Here is a 16481-nt window from a genome sequence, read left to right on the forward strand (position 1 = left end):
GCGGTGTCATCGGCATAGAGGGCTAGCTCCACATTGGGAGCCTTAGGGATGTCGCCGGTATACAGCGTGAACAGAAGGGGCGAGAGGACCGAACCCTGAGGGACTCCGGCCATGATGGGGCGAGGAGACGATAACGTTCCTTCTACGCGATAGCGCATTGAGCGGTCGGACAAGAAGTCGTGTACGATACGCACGAGTCTTAGTGGCACATTAAGGTGGTAGAGCTTGTAAACCAAGCCGTTGTGCCAGACCTTGTCGAAAGCTTTCGCTATGTCGAAGAAGAGCGCACCCGTGGCTCTCGGTTTCAGGGAGCTATTCATCCCGGAGAGGATGTGCTCCGTGATTCGATGGACTTGATGAACGCACGAGTGGGCCGGCCTGAAGCCAAACTGCTCATCGGGAATGAGCCCCTTATCTAGGGCAAAGTCTAGGAGGCGCTTTTTAAGTACCTTCTCGTAAAGCTTGCTAAGCGTATTGAGAAGGCTGATAGGGCGGTAACTGGTGGGGTTGTTACGGGGTTTGCCTGATTTGTGAATACCAATGACAATGGCCTCTTTCCAGGAGTTTTCAAGGAGGCAATTGAAAATGGACACTAGTAGGCATATCAGATGGGGCGGGAGGCACCGGAGGACCTTGTTCGAGATGGCGTCGAGACCTGGAGATTTACGAGGCAGTGAACTCTTTATTAGAGTTTTGACCTCGGCGATCGACGTAGGAGGGAGCGGCTCGGGAGGGAGGGGCAGTGCTACGATGCGTTCGACCTCGCGGTTCACGTGTTCGACGTGCGCCGGGTCGCTATGATCGAGATACGGGGTGCACTGCTCCACTAGGTTGACGGCTAAGCACTCGGCTTTTTCGTCGTCGTCGAATGCGTCAGGCAGATTTGGACGCTTGAGAGGGGGCATGGACGCCACCGTGTCGGTTTTAAGGGAACGCGCGAGAGACCAATAGGCCGTGTGCGAAGGTGACAATTCGCTGGTAAGACGGTCCCAGCGTTCGTTTCTAATTTCCCGCATGCGCTCTTTCACTCGGCGCTGCGAGGCGCGGAGTGCTCTGCGGTTTTCGTCGGTCGGTGCTCTGGCGAAGGCGCGAGTCGCCGCGTTCTTCTCGGTCAATAGACGCCTCGCGTCCGGGGGAAGTTCCCAGCGTTGAGCGAACTCATCTGGGATCTTCCGGGACGACTCGGCGACCTTGGTCTGAATGTGATTAGTGACCGAGGAGATCGCGTCTAACGCGTGAGCGGACGAGACTAAATTGTCGGGGACATTTGGGAGGGCAGAGGTGTCGGCGGGCTTGAGGGCCTCGTCTAACTTCTGCCAGTCGACAATGGACTTGAACCTCTTCTCTCGAGTGTTAGGAGGGCCGAATTCAAAGTGAACCGGGAAGTGATCCGAGTCTAACTCGTGTAACGTCTCTACGCTTCGCGGCTGTAGTGCCACGTTACGTAAAACCGCTACGTCTATGACGTCCGTTGAGAGAAGGCCGTTGCCTGTTATGCCACGGCGAGTCGGTTGTATGGGGGCAATGACGTTGAAATTGAGCACGTCTATAAGCCTATTGAGGGCTAACCCATTAGGGTTTTGTTTTGAACTATTCCAGTCCCCGTGTTTGCTATTGAGATCCCCGACTAATAAGACCGAGGGGCCCATCGCAAACAGGGTTCTGAGATCGCTCTCTAGTATGTCCTTGGCGGGAGGGAGGTACATCGACGCGATAATAATCGGCTGATGGCCGGTCATGGCTACGCGCAACACAGAGCACTCTATGTTGGTAAGGGAGGGCGGGTCTAACGGCGAGCAGTGAAGCGCTCGTCTATAATAAATGAGCGTACCGCCTTTCGCCGTAGGTCGGTCGTTTCGCACTACGTTGTAATTCGCGAATCTGGGAGCGCGAACGCTGGGCTTGAGGAAAGATTCCTGTACTAGGAAAATATCTATTTGGTGGCGAACGAGGAAATCTCGAACCAAATCTGCCTGCAGCTTGAAACCGTTTGCATTAAAAGTCACTACGGACAGTGATCGAGCCTTGATCCTAGACGTGGTCGTAGCTATTGCGGTGTGGTGGAGTCTGCAAATTGTCGCACAGACTTAAGGAGCTGGACGTGCTCGATTACTAGTTGCTTCTTGTCTTCCGCGTTATTGGCGGATTTGAAAGCCTCGGAGAAGGCGACAAGAGCGTCTATGTCTAACGCGTCTACGATGCTAAACGCGAGATTTAAGGTGTCGCGGACCTTTTCTGATTCCGCGGCGGCCTTATGCGCCTTGGGGGCACGAGGGCACCCGCGATAGTTCGCTGGGTGGCCCTGTTGCCCGCAAAGCACGCACGCCGGCGGCTCAGCGCACGGAAGCGTTCTTTTGCAGTCCGCCGTGCCGTGGTCGCCTAGGCACTTTACGCACCGTGCCCTAGCGAAACAGTTACGGGCCGCATGCCCGTAGAGTTGACAGCGGTTGACACTGTCGTGTGAAGGAATGTTTGAGGGGGGTTTCAACCCTCAGCCCCGAGAGCTTGCAACACTCTCGTAGGCTAAAAATCTTTTTCCCTCTCGGGGTAGGATCAAGAACGGCGAGCACCATATCGTACTCTTCCTTTGTCGTTCTTTTGAGCATACGGAATACATCCCTTACGGGGTATCCCTGCTCAATGAGGTCCGATTGGACAATCCCGGAGTCTATCTCCTTGGGAATGCCCTTAATACGCCCTTAGGACGCGCTCCTCGGGTAGGGGGAAGGTGTGGCCACCGATACCTTCAGAGCGAAGGTATGAAGTTAAAAATCTATGGTGGTCGGATGAAAAGACCTGAACGCAAAGGTTATCCCTTAGCGTTCGGGCCTTGTAATTAATCGACTTTGTGTCGAGAATTTTTGATAGGGCCGGCCAGGCACCCTTGTCCCTAACGTATACGGGCGGGGGGGTTTTAATGCGGTCCGCGGGTCGGGGGGCGCAGGTTTTCCCGATAATAAGGAACTAAGATCCCTCTTCGGAGGGTTGGCGGCTTGGGTGGGCCTTTTGGCGGGGGGACCGCCGTTGGCCGAACGCTTTTTCTTCCGACCGACGGTTTGAAAGCGGTTTGAAATTAATGCGGCTTCGTCGTCTGTTACCGCCGGAGCGGATTGGGTCGACATGACCGAAGAGGGGCGTGAATTTTGTCCCGTCTCCTCATCGCTGGCGCTTCCCACTTCAGGGAGTGTAGAGCGCGAGCGCGAGCGAGAGCGGGTAACGGGTCGAGATGCCTTCCCGGAGGCATTTTTCTTCGCCTTACGCGGCGATGGCGACGGCGAACGCGGTGAATCCGCGGTTACGGACTCGTTAAAAGCCCGCAATGCGTCGGGGAAGCGCTCTTGGAGAAAGAGCAGAATTCTTCTTATGTCAGGGGGTGGATCCCCGGACGCCATTCTGAAGGCGGGAACCCAACAGGTTGACGACGGGTGTGTGTACCTAGTTTGCCTAAGTGAGGTGAGTACCTAAGCTAGTGATTTTGCCCTACAATGTGGTGTGTCTCCGCTGGTGATAGCGGAGGTGTGGTTTGTCACCGACCTAACCAGCCCGTAGGAGATTGGGTATAAGAGCCCCTACGGATGTGACAGGACCCGTCCAACAGTGGACCTGTGTTTAGCCGGTTGCTAGAGAGTAGTTGGCGTACCTACTCCCCAATACGTGCCTACTAGGAGGCCCGGCCGTGCACAGGACTTGGAGGAAGCGGAGGGGCTGTTACGCGCCTTGAAAAAGGCACGGTGTATGCACCCCGGACAAAAACACTCCCGCACAAGGCGACCGACAGATAACCGTTTGGCACCGTTAGGTGGCTATCTGAGGGCCGCAGGTAAACCCGCGTTCATAAATTGCAGCCTTCAACCCGATGTCCAAACACCGAAGACGCGAAGCGACCAATGAGAGGGCGGCAGGCAGCAAGGCGGCGATCGGACTGACCAATGAGAGGGCAGCAGGCAGCAAGGCAGCGGTCGGACAGCGCGTGCGCACTGTACAGTGGCAAGCGGCGATGAATCACACGGAGCGAGCGAGATGGCACTACAGCACTGATGACTCACACGGAGAGAGCACTGGAGCAGACGTCCGCACGGGTCGGCGGTCGGAAGCGAAGGTTGCCCGAGTTGTGCGCGCGTGCTGCTTTATATTGGTTCTGGAGTGGGGATCGAGTGACACATCGTACGATCGTTCGACTAATCGCCCGTTGCACGTTGTTTCACAAAACATTGATAGTGGCGCCGTCATATATATATATATATATATATACACACGCGATATATTTTAGACGTTGCAGAAGAGCTCCATAACAATCAAATGGGACGCGCCGTCGTGTCATCAAGAAGGTAGTGTAAGAGGACTTTAACAATATCTTTTTTAATAAAACCTATACAGGGGAGAGTTTTCCTGTTATGAATTTCATTTTCTGATCGTTACTGCTACTTCACTCACTTCGCGTGTACCATACTTGAGAAGATACTACCTATATACAAGGATCTATTGACACTGACGTAACCGAGAAAGCAATAATAATAAATGTGAAAGTAAATTGTAACGTACAAATAATGTTCTCCAAATTTGGCCATATCAGGCAGTCTCTCGGAAGTCGAGCCGACAGTGCACAAACGTATGTGTGGACTCCCTGTTCCACTTTAATACTATGCTGGAACGAAGGCCCGACAAGATCTATGCGAACCTTCAGAAGGACAGCTTAAAAAGGCAAAGGAACCTAATTGGTTTATATAGAACAGGAGGCAAGAGGCTCACCTGATAAATACACTAGTAAGAGTAATCGAGGGTACTACTACGAAAATCCACAACTGTAACAACGCAATATATACTTAATGCGATGGGATTTTTGTGATAATCTTTATACACCTACATAGGGGCAAGCTAGCGACTTATCAGTATTACCTAAATGTTACACGAAATTATTACATATATTAGTTTCTAGACTTGCGCGCGTACCCCTATGCTATGTTTATGTATTGTCTGTGTACGCAATGTTTAATTAACAATCACAATTATTTATTTACACAATTAATGTAATATTTTTCACTTCCTTCTCTTTTCTATGTCTCTATAGTATATTCTCTAGTTTCGGACCCAAGGTTCACTTTGGGTCACTGCCTCAATGGAGTAAGATTTCTTACACCGGAAGGGATAATTAAGGCTGTTTTTATTCTGAATACTGAATTCCTGAACAATAGTTTGTTGCCTGTGAAAAGTGATTGCTTAACTACGCCACGTTATTCTCTTGATATACTGATAGGCTCAGTAATATTAACGAAACTATATTTTGTATAACCATACATATTAAATACTGATATACGAATAGCATGCATGCGCAATGCATGGCTGTGGCTAACCAACGAATCGAAATCCAGCAGCAGTAAGGTCGCTCCGTTAAGCCTACAAAGTTCTCAGGAACTGCTGTACTTCTGGAAGGCTGGCTTAGTTAGACTGACTTAACGCACATCGGACCTAGTAAGAGATTTGCGAAAACTCAGTCCTTCAACCTGTAACGCATAGTATATGTACAGAACGAATGTTTTATATACAGTTCATAAAAAATGTCATACATTAACTGGCCATTATAATGTTCCAGGAATTGAGAAGCTCTTTAATTTAAGTGAAAATACACATTTGAGGGGTAGTTCTTTAAAACTGAAGAACACAAATTCCCTAAAGAACTTTCTTCGAAACCGAGTAGTTGTCGACTGGATTAGGCTTCCGGAAAGTGTAATAAGTGCAGCCTCTTTGAACTCTTTTAAAAATAGGTTGGATAGTTTCTCCAAATCTCCAAATACGCGCGCGTCAGCTTATTAAGCTGATATTGTGTTTATGTACATAATAATAATAATTGCTTGTATAACAGTTTCAGGCGTCTTTAAAGATTCCGCTATCTTGAGTGAGTTGCAAAATTGTTTTTTTAAGCGTTAATATATCTATTAAATAAACGATTATTATTATTATTTTATATATAAAAAATAATCCATTCATCTATTCCATTTCCCTTGGTCACGCGCGCGAATTCGCTAATTATTTTTTTGTTGTGTTTGTTATTGTCAGGAGAAGGTTCTTATGAAAGAAAAAAAATAAGAAAATTACGCGGAACATTAGAATATATAATATAATACTTAACCACCATATTAAGTAATATTGACTTTTGTTACGATTTCAAATTTTTCAGTGCACAGCGCTTTTACTAACATAGAGGATGTAAGAAAAATGAATATCGTTTAAAACAAATACTTTGAGTTATTATATTGGTAATCAATATTCATAGTTATAACAGGACATCTGTCGGGTCCGCGGTTAAGCTATATATTATGAAAACTATCTGCACCATAGGACGTTAGGCTACACAGAAAGTCTTAGTAGGACTTAGTAGGTCTTAGTAGGACCATTACACAAAGTAGACCGTAGGGCTCAGTTATTGAATCTCTGCACTTAATAAAATAATGTCACATATTTCATATTGCAGTGCAGTGTTGGCCTAGTTGCTTCAGCGTGGGACTCTCATCTCTGAGGCCGTAGTTTCTATCCCCGGCTGTGCACCAATGGACTTTCTTTCTATGTACGCATTAAAGATTCTCTCGAACGGTAAAGGAAAACATCGTGAGAAAAACCGGCTTGCCTTAGACTCAAAAAGTCAAGGCATGTGTCAAGCATAGAACGCTGATCACCTACTTGCCTATTAGATTAACAGATAATCATGAAATAGATACAGAACTCTGAGGCCCAGACCTAAAAAGGTCGTAGCGCCATTGATTGTTGTTACTTATATTGCAGAGGATTTATTTACATTAAGCATTTTGTCAAGAAAGGTGAAACAAAGCTACAGAATGATTTCAACTATCTCATTTTCAAAGTTCATGCCCACTTTTTGTATGTTACAGGAGGCAAACGGGCAGGATGCTCACCTGATGTAAAGTGATAACACCGCTCATGGGCACTTACACTGCCAGAAGGCTTGCAAGTGTGCTGCCTTGGATTTGCTACACTCTTTTCTTATAGGACCCTAAGTCGAATTGGTTCGGTAATACTTCAGTGGGCAGCTGGTTCCACATAGTGGTGGTGCGCTGCTTAGAAAAACTGCCTTAGAAAACGCTCAGTTGTGGAACGACGGACGTCGAGGTGATACGGATGGTATTCTGTATTCTGCCTTGACGTCCGATGACGGTATCAGTCCAAACAACTCCTCTGAACACTCTCCATGGTACATTCCGTAGAAGATGCAGAGATCCCACGTCTCTTCGCAACGCCAAAGGATCATGCCGCTTGGAAAGTGACTGGAAGTCGTAGATTCAAATCGCTCTTCGTTGAATGTGGTCAAGCGGAAGGAGCTCCCGCCTAGAGGTACTCCATGTGGGGCCGAATTTGCGCTTTATAGTGTTGAAAGCGGTGGTCCAGGGTGAAGTACCGTCTCGCCCTCGCACATCAAATTAATTAGAGGCTAACATAGCCTTTCCTTATAAATTAATGATAATGATACTTCATTATTTTAATGAATAATCAGAATGTAAACACACTAACAACATATACCTCACATACAGCAACTGGAACACTGTGTAATTAGTACCCAAATGGTATGGTCTATTTGTGTGTGTAATATATTATTTATTATTATAAGTGTCGTTTCGGGAAATAATCGTCCACTTGTAGTTGCTGTATTAATACTCAGGTCTCAGACCGATGTAGTAACAACACTGAGTAAGATGTGTATAATCTTTTGGTTTACTTTTACTACAATCTCGGCCTCTTTAGTTGCTGTAGCATATACATTGAACCGTAATATACCACGGTAAACACTAAAACTTCGTTTCATCGTGTAGTACTTTCACTGTTGCTTTCTGGTGAAAATTTTGCACGTGGCTAAGACTGATCGTACGATATTCTTTCAGCATTATTGATTTTAGAGATGATAAATTTAGATCTTAACCACTCATTTCACCTGTGTCATAATGTGATGAATAATCAATTATTGTACATAATTATGTCGTTGTAAAATTTGTTGGACGTCCTAGTGAACAGAAAACGATGTGTACTTTTTAATTAGGAGTTTATGGGAAATTATGTAACACATTATGGGGCAGAAAGTATAAAATCTAATTTAATGGCTAACTTAGGAAGCTCTTTGACATATGGAACACATGCGTCTCCACACTCGTGGTCTATAATCTCCCACGTCGTTGGCAAGTAATCGACTGTAGAGATATTTTATTTATTTGTAAGAACTGTTGAAGATATATCATGCGATATTCATACTAATCATAAATTGTCGTTATAATATTCAACACTACACAAACAATATCGCAAAAAAGTTTATAACGAAACTAGGCAAAGTAAAATGCCAGTCTTCCAGACAGCCCAGATGTAAATTATCTAAATGCTTCATGCATGGTTTTCACGTATTTTTAAACGTTTTTTAATCAAATATGTCGTATTGGTAGTGTTAGAGAAATACCTTGTACTTGGTAATAACAGATCCCAAAGCGGCGTTTGACAACGTGTGGCCCACGCCCCACAGTGGGGCCATCGAAATCGGCAGGATATGGCAATGTGGAGATTTGAGACTAATCTAACCAATTCTGTGCAGACGACAACCGCAAGGATCTCATTATATTAATATCTTTATTAAAATTATTTAGAATTTCAGTCTTTCATTTTGTTTTGAATATTTAATGAACTTTCATTAACAATTACCTATTGATATTTCCACAAAACCTATAATTGAGTTTCTTAAGTTAACCATGATCATTATAGATACCGGCAAACTTCTTCAGCATTTAACAAGGGGAAAGTCAGAGCATCGAACACAGCGCGGGACACAAACGTCAACTGATTTTCCAATCAGGCGATCGACACGTCACGGTAAGGACATATAAGGTCGGTATCTATATTAAAAATTAGGTATGTTGCCTAACAATTTTAGAAAAACTAAGCCAGGGCATGGTACAAAAAAGTTGGGTGAACAGTGTTACACATTAAAGTATGTTTACATTTTTGATTCAATAGAACAACAATATATATTTAAATTTTCTTAACTTTTTAACCCTCGAGATCTCTGTAACGCGATAATAATAAGACTGTGGCGCTATATTAAAACATATGTATGCTGTTTAGAATTATGCACAGTGCTTTATTTAATTGTCAGTCTCGTCTTCACACGCGTCTAAAATATTATTATGTCAGCGACTTACTTTAATAAAAAAAAAATTATGTAATAGGAGGCAAACGGGCAAGAGGCAATACCGCCGCCAATTTACTTGATACAGCGAACGGCGAACGGACACTCTCAATGCCAGAAGGCTCTCGAGTGCTCTGGCCTTTTAAGAATTGGTACTGTCTTTTCAGTAAGACCTCTTAGTCGAATGGGTTTGGAAATACTTCAGTGGGCAGCTTTCACAAAGTGGTGGTGCACGGCAAATATTGCATTAAGAAACGCTCAGTTGTAGAACGACGGCCGTCAAAGAGATACAGTTGGTATTTTGTATTCTGCCTTGACGTCCGATGACGAAACTCAGCTGTAGATATATTTTTTTATTTACAATATTTATGGGCGAGCCGGGGCGGATTCCTCGCGAGACCCGCTCTTTCGGTTTTGTTTGCCTCCTTTAAATATTAAATAATTTAACGCAGAACCGTTCCAGGCACGGTCTGTGCTTTATTAACATGTCCTGTAGGCCGTCACGGTCTACATTCATCTGCACTTGTTGCTCCAGGTCCTGCCTGGACGATGCGTAGATATTACATTCCGAACAATTCCTCTGAACACTCTCCATGGTAAATGCAATAATTTAAACATCAATAACCTGAGGTTCTAACCACAGTGGCCCTTAGACCCAGAGACTATGTGATAATTACTCATTCCAAAAACAAATGACATTTGAAACTGCACGAAACAACGATTTGAGAGTTTAGAAGGAGGAAATGGTGTTTCAAATTCTACTAAAACTACATCTAAAATAGAAAATAACATTGTTGAAAGTAAGTGTTTAAAATTACATAATTATTTAAATATTGATGGCGCCAGTTTAGCAACTAAGTACCTTTGAAGACGCTGGCTTTTAGAATTTCACAATACACGGGGATCTTAGTTTTTTAATCTTCCCCTAAGTTTAAGCCTACCCCTTAACTACAATTTATCTATCCATATATTGTTTAACCTAAAGTGTTTTTGCGTTTTATATTTACAATGCTGATTGCTTAACTTACTTTTAATTTTTTGTTTGTGAGGGTAGTTTTTAACGGTTAGGTTAATTGTATATGACAACTGAAGCTATTAACTTTATTGAGACAATTTACATAGATTATATCTGTTAATACAATAAATTTGTTTAAGATAGCGCTAATCTCAGTTATAAACCTATGTTGCTTGATTATGTTATAATATTATGTTTACTGTTAGACCAAGTACATGTTGTGATTGACGATGGGGCCTTTAATAAGACAGGTATTTATTAACATTTCTAAACTTGGATTTTGTACCTGAAAAATTATTAAAATAAAAACACTGCATCTAACAAATATGATTTATCACATTTAATTCGATTTAAAACTTGTAAAACAGTTTATTACTTTATTTTTTAAAAATAAATTATATTATTAGTGTTTTTCGTTTTTATGTTATATATTTGTGAGAATATATAATAACATCGTACTCGTACAAGTGTTATAGTGAATAAATAGCATTCTATTTATGTAATTAAAATAATAACTATATTATTATTTTAATTTAGTTATTACCTGTTTATTACCTATATTATATACCTTTTAAAATATTATTCGTTAACAGTTAACATATTGATGTTTAATGATCATTTGTCCTATATATCAAAATATATAATATTCACAGACATGGACAGTCCTCGGAGTCCTTCTAAATATGCTGGGACAGGGTATGGTCTTGAGTTACACTTCCTGTCTTCTACCAGCGCTGCAGGCACCAGATTCAGATATTAAGATAGACATACATACAGCTTCTTGGATTGGTAGGTAGTTTGTATTCAGTTTAACGTGTCCGACGCAAGAGGTCTCAGGTTCAAATGCCGGGTGTGGTTAAAAATATCTAAATGATAATTACCATTAAGAGCAGTTTTAGGCTACTGGGGGTGCGGCTATCAATCCTAAGTCCAAGCGTTAAAGTATAGGCTGAACATCATAAATCTAATTTGAATTTAAACAATTAATCCACATCGTAGCACTGACTTGTAAGTCCGCATTCTAAGTTGTATCTCAAGACACAATCTCGCCTTGAGCGCTGACAAATATGTCAAATATAATACGCAAAAACTGTTTGACAGCTCTCGATAATACATTTAACATTAATAGACGTTCTAGAGCTTGTCTTAGATTAAAAAAGGACGTCCTGTGGTAGACACAAAAGGCTGATTTGCCTATAATTTCTTTACTTCTCCTCTTATCGGCCTAGTAGTTATCTTTTATAACATTGCAGTTACAAATGATATGATTTCGCCAAATAGGTTATCATAACTATGAGTTTGAACAATAATAAAAGAACTCCATATATTTATAATATAAGGTTCACTTGATTATAAAGAAAATAAAGAGAAAAATTGTTGTCTGTAAAGTTGCTTTACGGACGATAGTTTAACGTGACAAAGTGATAAAACATTGATGAAATGATTGCATATTTTTATAAATAAAATTGAAACATCTTTTTTGAATTATCACTATTTGGCATGCAGACAAAAAAGTGACATAAAATCTACAATTGAATTGATAATATACTTGTGGAAGTGGAAGAGAGATAAATGCGGCGCAAGCGTACAATGAGCGAAACGGGACAATAAGACATGCGTGCGTGAAGTCGTCGTTAATCGATTTAATGTTTAAAGTACTTTATTTCTCATTACAAAAATGTATTTTATTAACTTGATACACTTAATATGTATATATTATATTAACTTGATACACTTATATGTATATTTGTATATATATATGCTCGTATACGAACGAGGCCATCAGGCGTACCAATTTTAGTCTACAAGGCTCATCCTGATATGCTTCTTTAATGCCCTTTGAATTGATATCATCGATTTATTAGACGTTAAGTTAAAGCTTTTACTTTATTATACATAGTAAAAATGACCATAAGTTACAAAGAAAGTGCCCTAGCAAACAATTTTGTAACCGGATTTAAGCTATTTGTATTAATAAGCTTTACAGCGTGCGTGGTCACGGAAAGTGCGCTGTAAAGCACTAATAATTATAAGTTTATAATAATACAAATAGCTTAAATCCGGTTAAAAAATCGTTTTCTTTCAATTTGTAAAAGCTATGTTAACCAAATACATTTACTAAGTGCACTAGCATGCCATGTGTCGTGAGCAACTAGTGTCTTTTGACTTGTTAACCGTACATGTACAATAATGTCTACGTAACACTAACATTTTATAATTAATTAACGTTTGTTTTTAATTTCAGCATAGGACAGCTTGAGAAGATGTTGATTAAGATGATTTAGATAAATAAAGTTTCTTAAATCGTTGGTGACACTTTTGTTTTTAAGAAATAGTGATGAAAAAAATGTTAGATGATGTCAACGCCGTCGTTAGCGTTCGTCGTAGTTGTTTTTGGTTTTCTGTTTCTTGGAGCAAAATATTTTCATGCAACCAACGTTTTCCAACCAGTATTTTTTTGTAGAACAAAGCCTTCTGTGATTGAGAGTGTCCATGAGCGGTATCACTTAAGAACAGATGAGCCTTCAGCCCGTTTGCACCGTTTTACAAAAAATCCTTATTAGTTTTAAAATCACGCTCATTATCTAATATGACTTCATTTATCTCATTTTGTTTGTTCATGCTCATGAATCTGCAGAGTTATCTTTCGTAATTGTTGCGACTTATGATTCATAAATCTTAAAAGGAGGCAGAAAGATAAAATACTGCTTTGGATAAATAGAATTACTTAACAAACGTTTAAAACACACATCAAGACATTTATCTAAATTAATTTATTTATAAGAGCTTTCCTAATGAGAAGAGAGAGAACACTAATGCAGAGGTACTTAAAATAAAGTAAAAGTTACATGTAATTACATGTAATTTAATGTGACATGTACTTATATATACAAACAAATACGATGTGAAAAAAAACTGCATCGATTCATAAATTGATTTCAATTTGTCTAAAATCAATTCCTTATCTCATTCAATTTCTCTTTCTCCTACTTCTTATGCAGGAAATGTTTTACCCCGTTCCCTTTTTGGGAGAGACGGGGGATTCACACAAATCCTGTCACCTCACAATATTTACTGAGAATTATTTAAATAAAATCCATTACACGAAAAAATAATCCACTTTTGTGAGTTTTCTTATTGATATTTTGACCTTATACCTCGTACGATATACTATAGACTCGTAGAAACAAACTAATATCTTTTAAATTAGATTAAGTAACTAGTTACCGTGGTCAACAGTTTTTGTCACTAACTCTGTAATATTGGCACATATTTAATAAATAAAAACTCATTTCTTCTTGTACTATAGTCATCATAAAAAATAATTGTCTTTAATCCTGATACACCGTTCGTAATCGTATCGTAATTAATTTAATGATTGATTATGTTCAATTATTCCTATATGTTTGAAATTTGCTACTGTTAGACAATTGTTTGTACATTGTAAAGAATTATTACAATTTTTTAGAATGATGACTTTTGAACAAAAGGCACTAGCACTATCTATCTCTATACTACAGATGAATCTTAAGGCGTCTTGCCTCTAATCCAAAATTGTATGAAACGCTTATAATAATTGGATAAATGCTGTTGTTGGAATTATAATCCCCTATATAACTTTTATTATTATTAACATGTCTAATTAGATCTCACTTCAATCGGTAGCTCATTACTATCTGTCTGTCTGTCTGATTACTGTCCAGCTCTTCTCTCATATCAGTGTACAATTTTATCTTTTGTGTTACCAACCACAAACAGTTTCTCCAATTTCTCATCGCCTCTGCGCAATGTCTATTGTTGTCTAATTAGATAAGTTTTTGCTAATGAAATATGTCTCAATTTCAGCATCCTGCATTGCAATATCAGGTTTCGGAGGCTTCTCCGTTTCTTCTGTGCTCATGGACGTCATAGGAAGAAAGAAAGCTCACGCTATCGTTCTCATTCCCGGTATAGTGGGCTGGGTCCTAATTTCATTGGCTCAAAATGTCTATACAATTGTTATTGGTAGGCTTCTGGGTGGCTTCGCTGCAAGTGCCACTGTATGTTTAGGCGCTGTTGTCATCGGAGAATACTCAAGCCCCACCAACCGTGGAACATTCCTTAATCTGAAGACCGCAGCTGTCTGTTTTGGTAATATGGTCATTCACGTGTTCGGGAACTTCTACCATTGGAGGACAAACGCGCTGATCGGAACTATACCTCATCTGTTATCATTTGCTATTATCATGACTTGGCCTGAAAGCCCCTCTTGGCTTGCATCCAAAAGCCAATTTGAAGAAAGCCGCAAATCGTTCGAATGGCTCCGAGGAACAGATGATGCAGCACGGCTGGAATTTGAAGAGTTAATCCGCGCGCAGAAAGAAAGACTAACTGAGAAACCTGTGAAAACCTCAATAAAAATGGAGATACGAGGTTTTTTCCAGAAGTTTACCCGTCGAGATTTCGTTAAGCCATTAGTTATAGTTACATTTAGTTCTGTTCTGCTAGAAACTTGTGGCAGACACATATTTCCAGCTTACGCCCTTCAAATCATAACAGAAGTTACTGGCACCAAATCGAACTCGTTCTATTACACTTTAGCAATTGATATTATAATCACATCCAGCGCTTTGTTCTCATCTGTACTTGTTAAATTAATGAAGCGAAGGACACTACTGTTGGGTACTGGTGCGGCTGCATACGTTGTGTTGATGATAGTATGTTCATACCTGTTTGTAGCTGATAGAGGTTGGATTACATCTCGGACTTGGATACCACTTTCCATATTCGTACTGTACTTCATCTTAGCTAATTTAGGATGCACTCCTATACCTTTGGCCTTATTGGGTGAAGTATTCCCACTACCTCACAGAGCTGCTGGATCTTTAGCTGCAGGCTTTATTATGTCCCTAATTTTACTGTTTCCATTGCAAGTGACGCCGTACTTACTTACAAGCATAAAGGTGTATGGTACCTTCTTTTTCTTTGGAACATTAATGGGCCTTGCATTACTTGTACTATATTTTATCTTACCCGAAACAAAAGATCGAACCCTACAGGAAATTGAAGATTACTTTAACAATGGACGGTTTAAAGAAAATACAGATGATGCAGCTCATACCAAAATGCTAAGCAACAAGGCGGAGATATAAAGATAGTAGAGAAGTATTTTGATAAATAACTTTTTGAATTTTTCCTTGTATTTCCATTATCATGGATTACAGTGATCATAAATTCAATGTTATTGTGATAATTTGCACCGAAATCTAAACTAATTTTTGGAGTAGGTTATCGAAGGATACCTAAAGGTTGTAAAGATATTATATTCTAAAGATTATAACGAATAGTAATATCTAGACGTAAGTGAATACTGAATGTGTGTGTGTACTAAAATAATAAAATTATTGTAAAAGTGTATTTTTATTTTCGTATTTCCCGTGAGTATGGGAGACCGAAACAGTATTTTGTTCACGGTATTAAACCCTCTATGACCATGAACCACTAAGCGGGGTTTTCCTAGTAATCTCTTTTGTTACAAATAAAATTTATGTACTATAATAAGCTTTTAAATAATTAATAACATTTAAAAACTATTTCCGATTATTTATTAGTGACGTTAGATTCTTTACAAATTGTTGTTTTTAATTATGTTTAAAAATTCAAATTAAGTATTCATAAGTTTTTTTTTTCTTCTTGTTTATGGCTTTTATTTATGCCAACTGGGCACAAAGTACTTCGCCAGTGTCGTGTAGATGGAGAAGACACGAAGGAGATTGATCGGTAAAAATTATAATTAAGTTAATTTTGAATATGCACAAAAAAATAGGTAGTTGAAATTCTATTGTTAGTTTTGAGATATCACAGACAACACAAATATGGTGGATGTAATCTAGCGATTTGCATTTCGATAATATATTCATAAGTTTCAAAAACCCGCCAAAACGCTTCTCTATTAAATATCAAATAGCGCACGTCAATGACGTATCATGTCTGTAAACACGCAATCAAACGTCAACGTCAAGTTTTTTACGTGTCAACTATCTTCCAATTACACATATATGTATATTGATCAAAATGAATCTCCGACGTAATTAAACTTATTAACTTAACTACAGTATAAGTATTAAATAAACGAAGACATTATTTACAATTTGAGTAATCTGTGACTGCTTTGTTATATGACTGACTGATTAATTGTTTGATAGATTAACGATTATTAAAAAGTTATTTTATCTTTAATGCTGCCCGCAGAGGTTAGGAGTGTCCGGGGGATTTGTTGTGTTTCCCCACGGGAGTCGATACGGAATAGGT

General features: G+C 40.2%; 1 protein-coding gene across 1 annotated transcript; it reads left to right on the forward strand.

The window, feature by feature from the left end:
* Positions 1 to 10293: 10293 nt before the first annotated feature.
* On the forward strand, positions 10294 to 15585 carry LOC123711274 (facilitated trehalose transporter Tret1-like). Its single transcript, XM_045663776.1, has 3 exons — positions 10294 to 10441; positions 10844 to 10979; positions 14037 to 15585. The coding sequence occupies exons 1-3, from the start codon at positions 10421 to 10423 to the stop codon at positions 15320 to 15322; spliced, it is 1443 nt and encodes a 480-aa protein (XP_045519732.1). The 5' UTR covers positions 10294 to 10420; the 3' UTR covers positions 15323 to 15585.
* Positions 15586 to 16481: the final 896 nt, after the last annotated feature.

Source organism: Pieris brassicae, chromosome 6, assembly GCF_905147105.1.
Source record: "Pieris brassicae chromosome 6, ilPieBrab1.1, whole genome shotgun sequence".
NCBI lineage: Eukaryota > Metazoa > Arthropoda > Insecta > Lepidoptera > Pieridae > Pieris > Pieris brassicae.

Bases quoted from the DNA above. Each gene is read 5' to 3' on its own strand.
- LOC123711274 (XM_045663776.1), top strand. From the start codon at position 10,421: ATGGGGCCTTTAATAAGACAG. The intron at 10,442-10,843 runs GTATTTATTAAC...TAATATTCACAG, and splicing joins TGGGGCCTTTAATAAGACAG to ACATGGACAGTCCTCGGAGT. The intron at 10,980-14,036 runs GTAGGTAGTTTG...TCTCAATTTCAG, and splicing joins ACATACAGCTTCTTGGATTG to CATCCTGCATTGCAATATCA.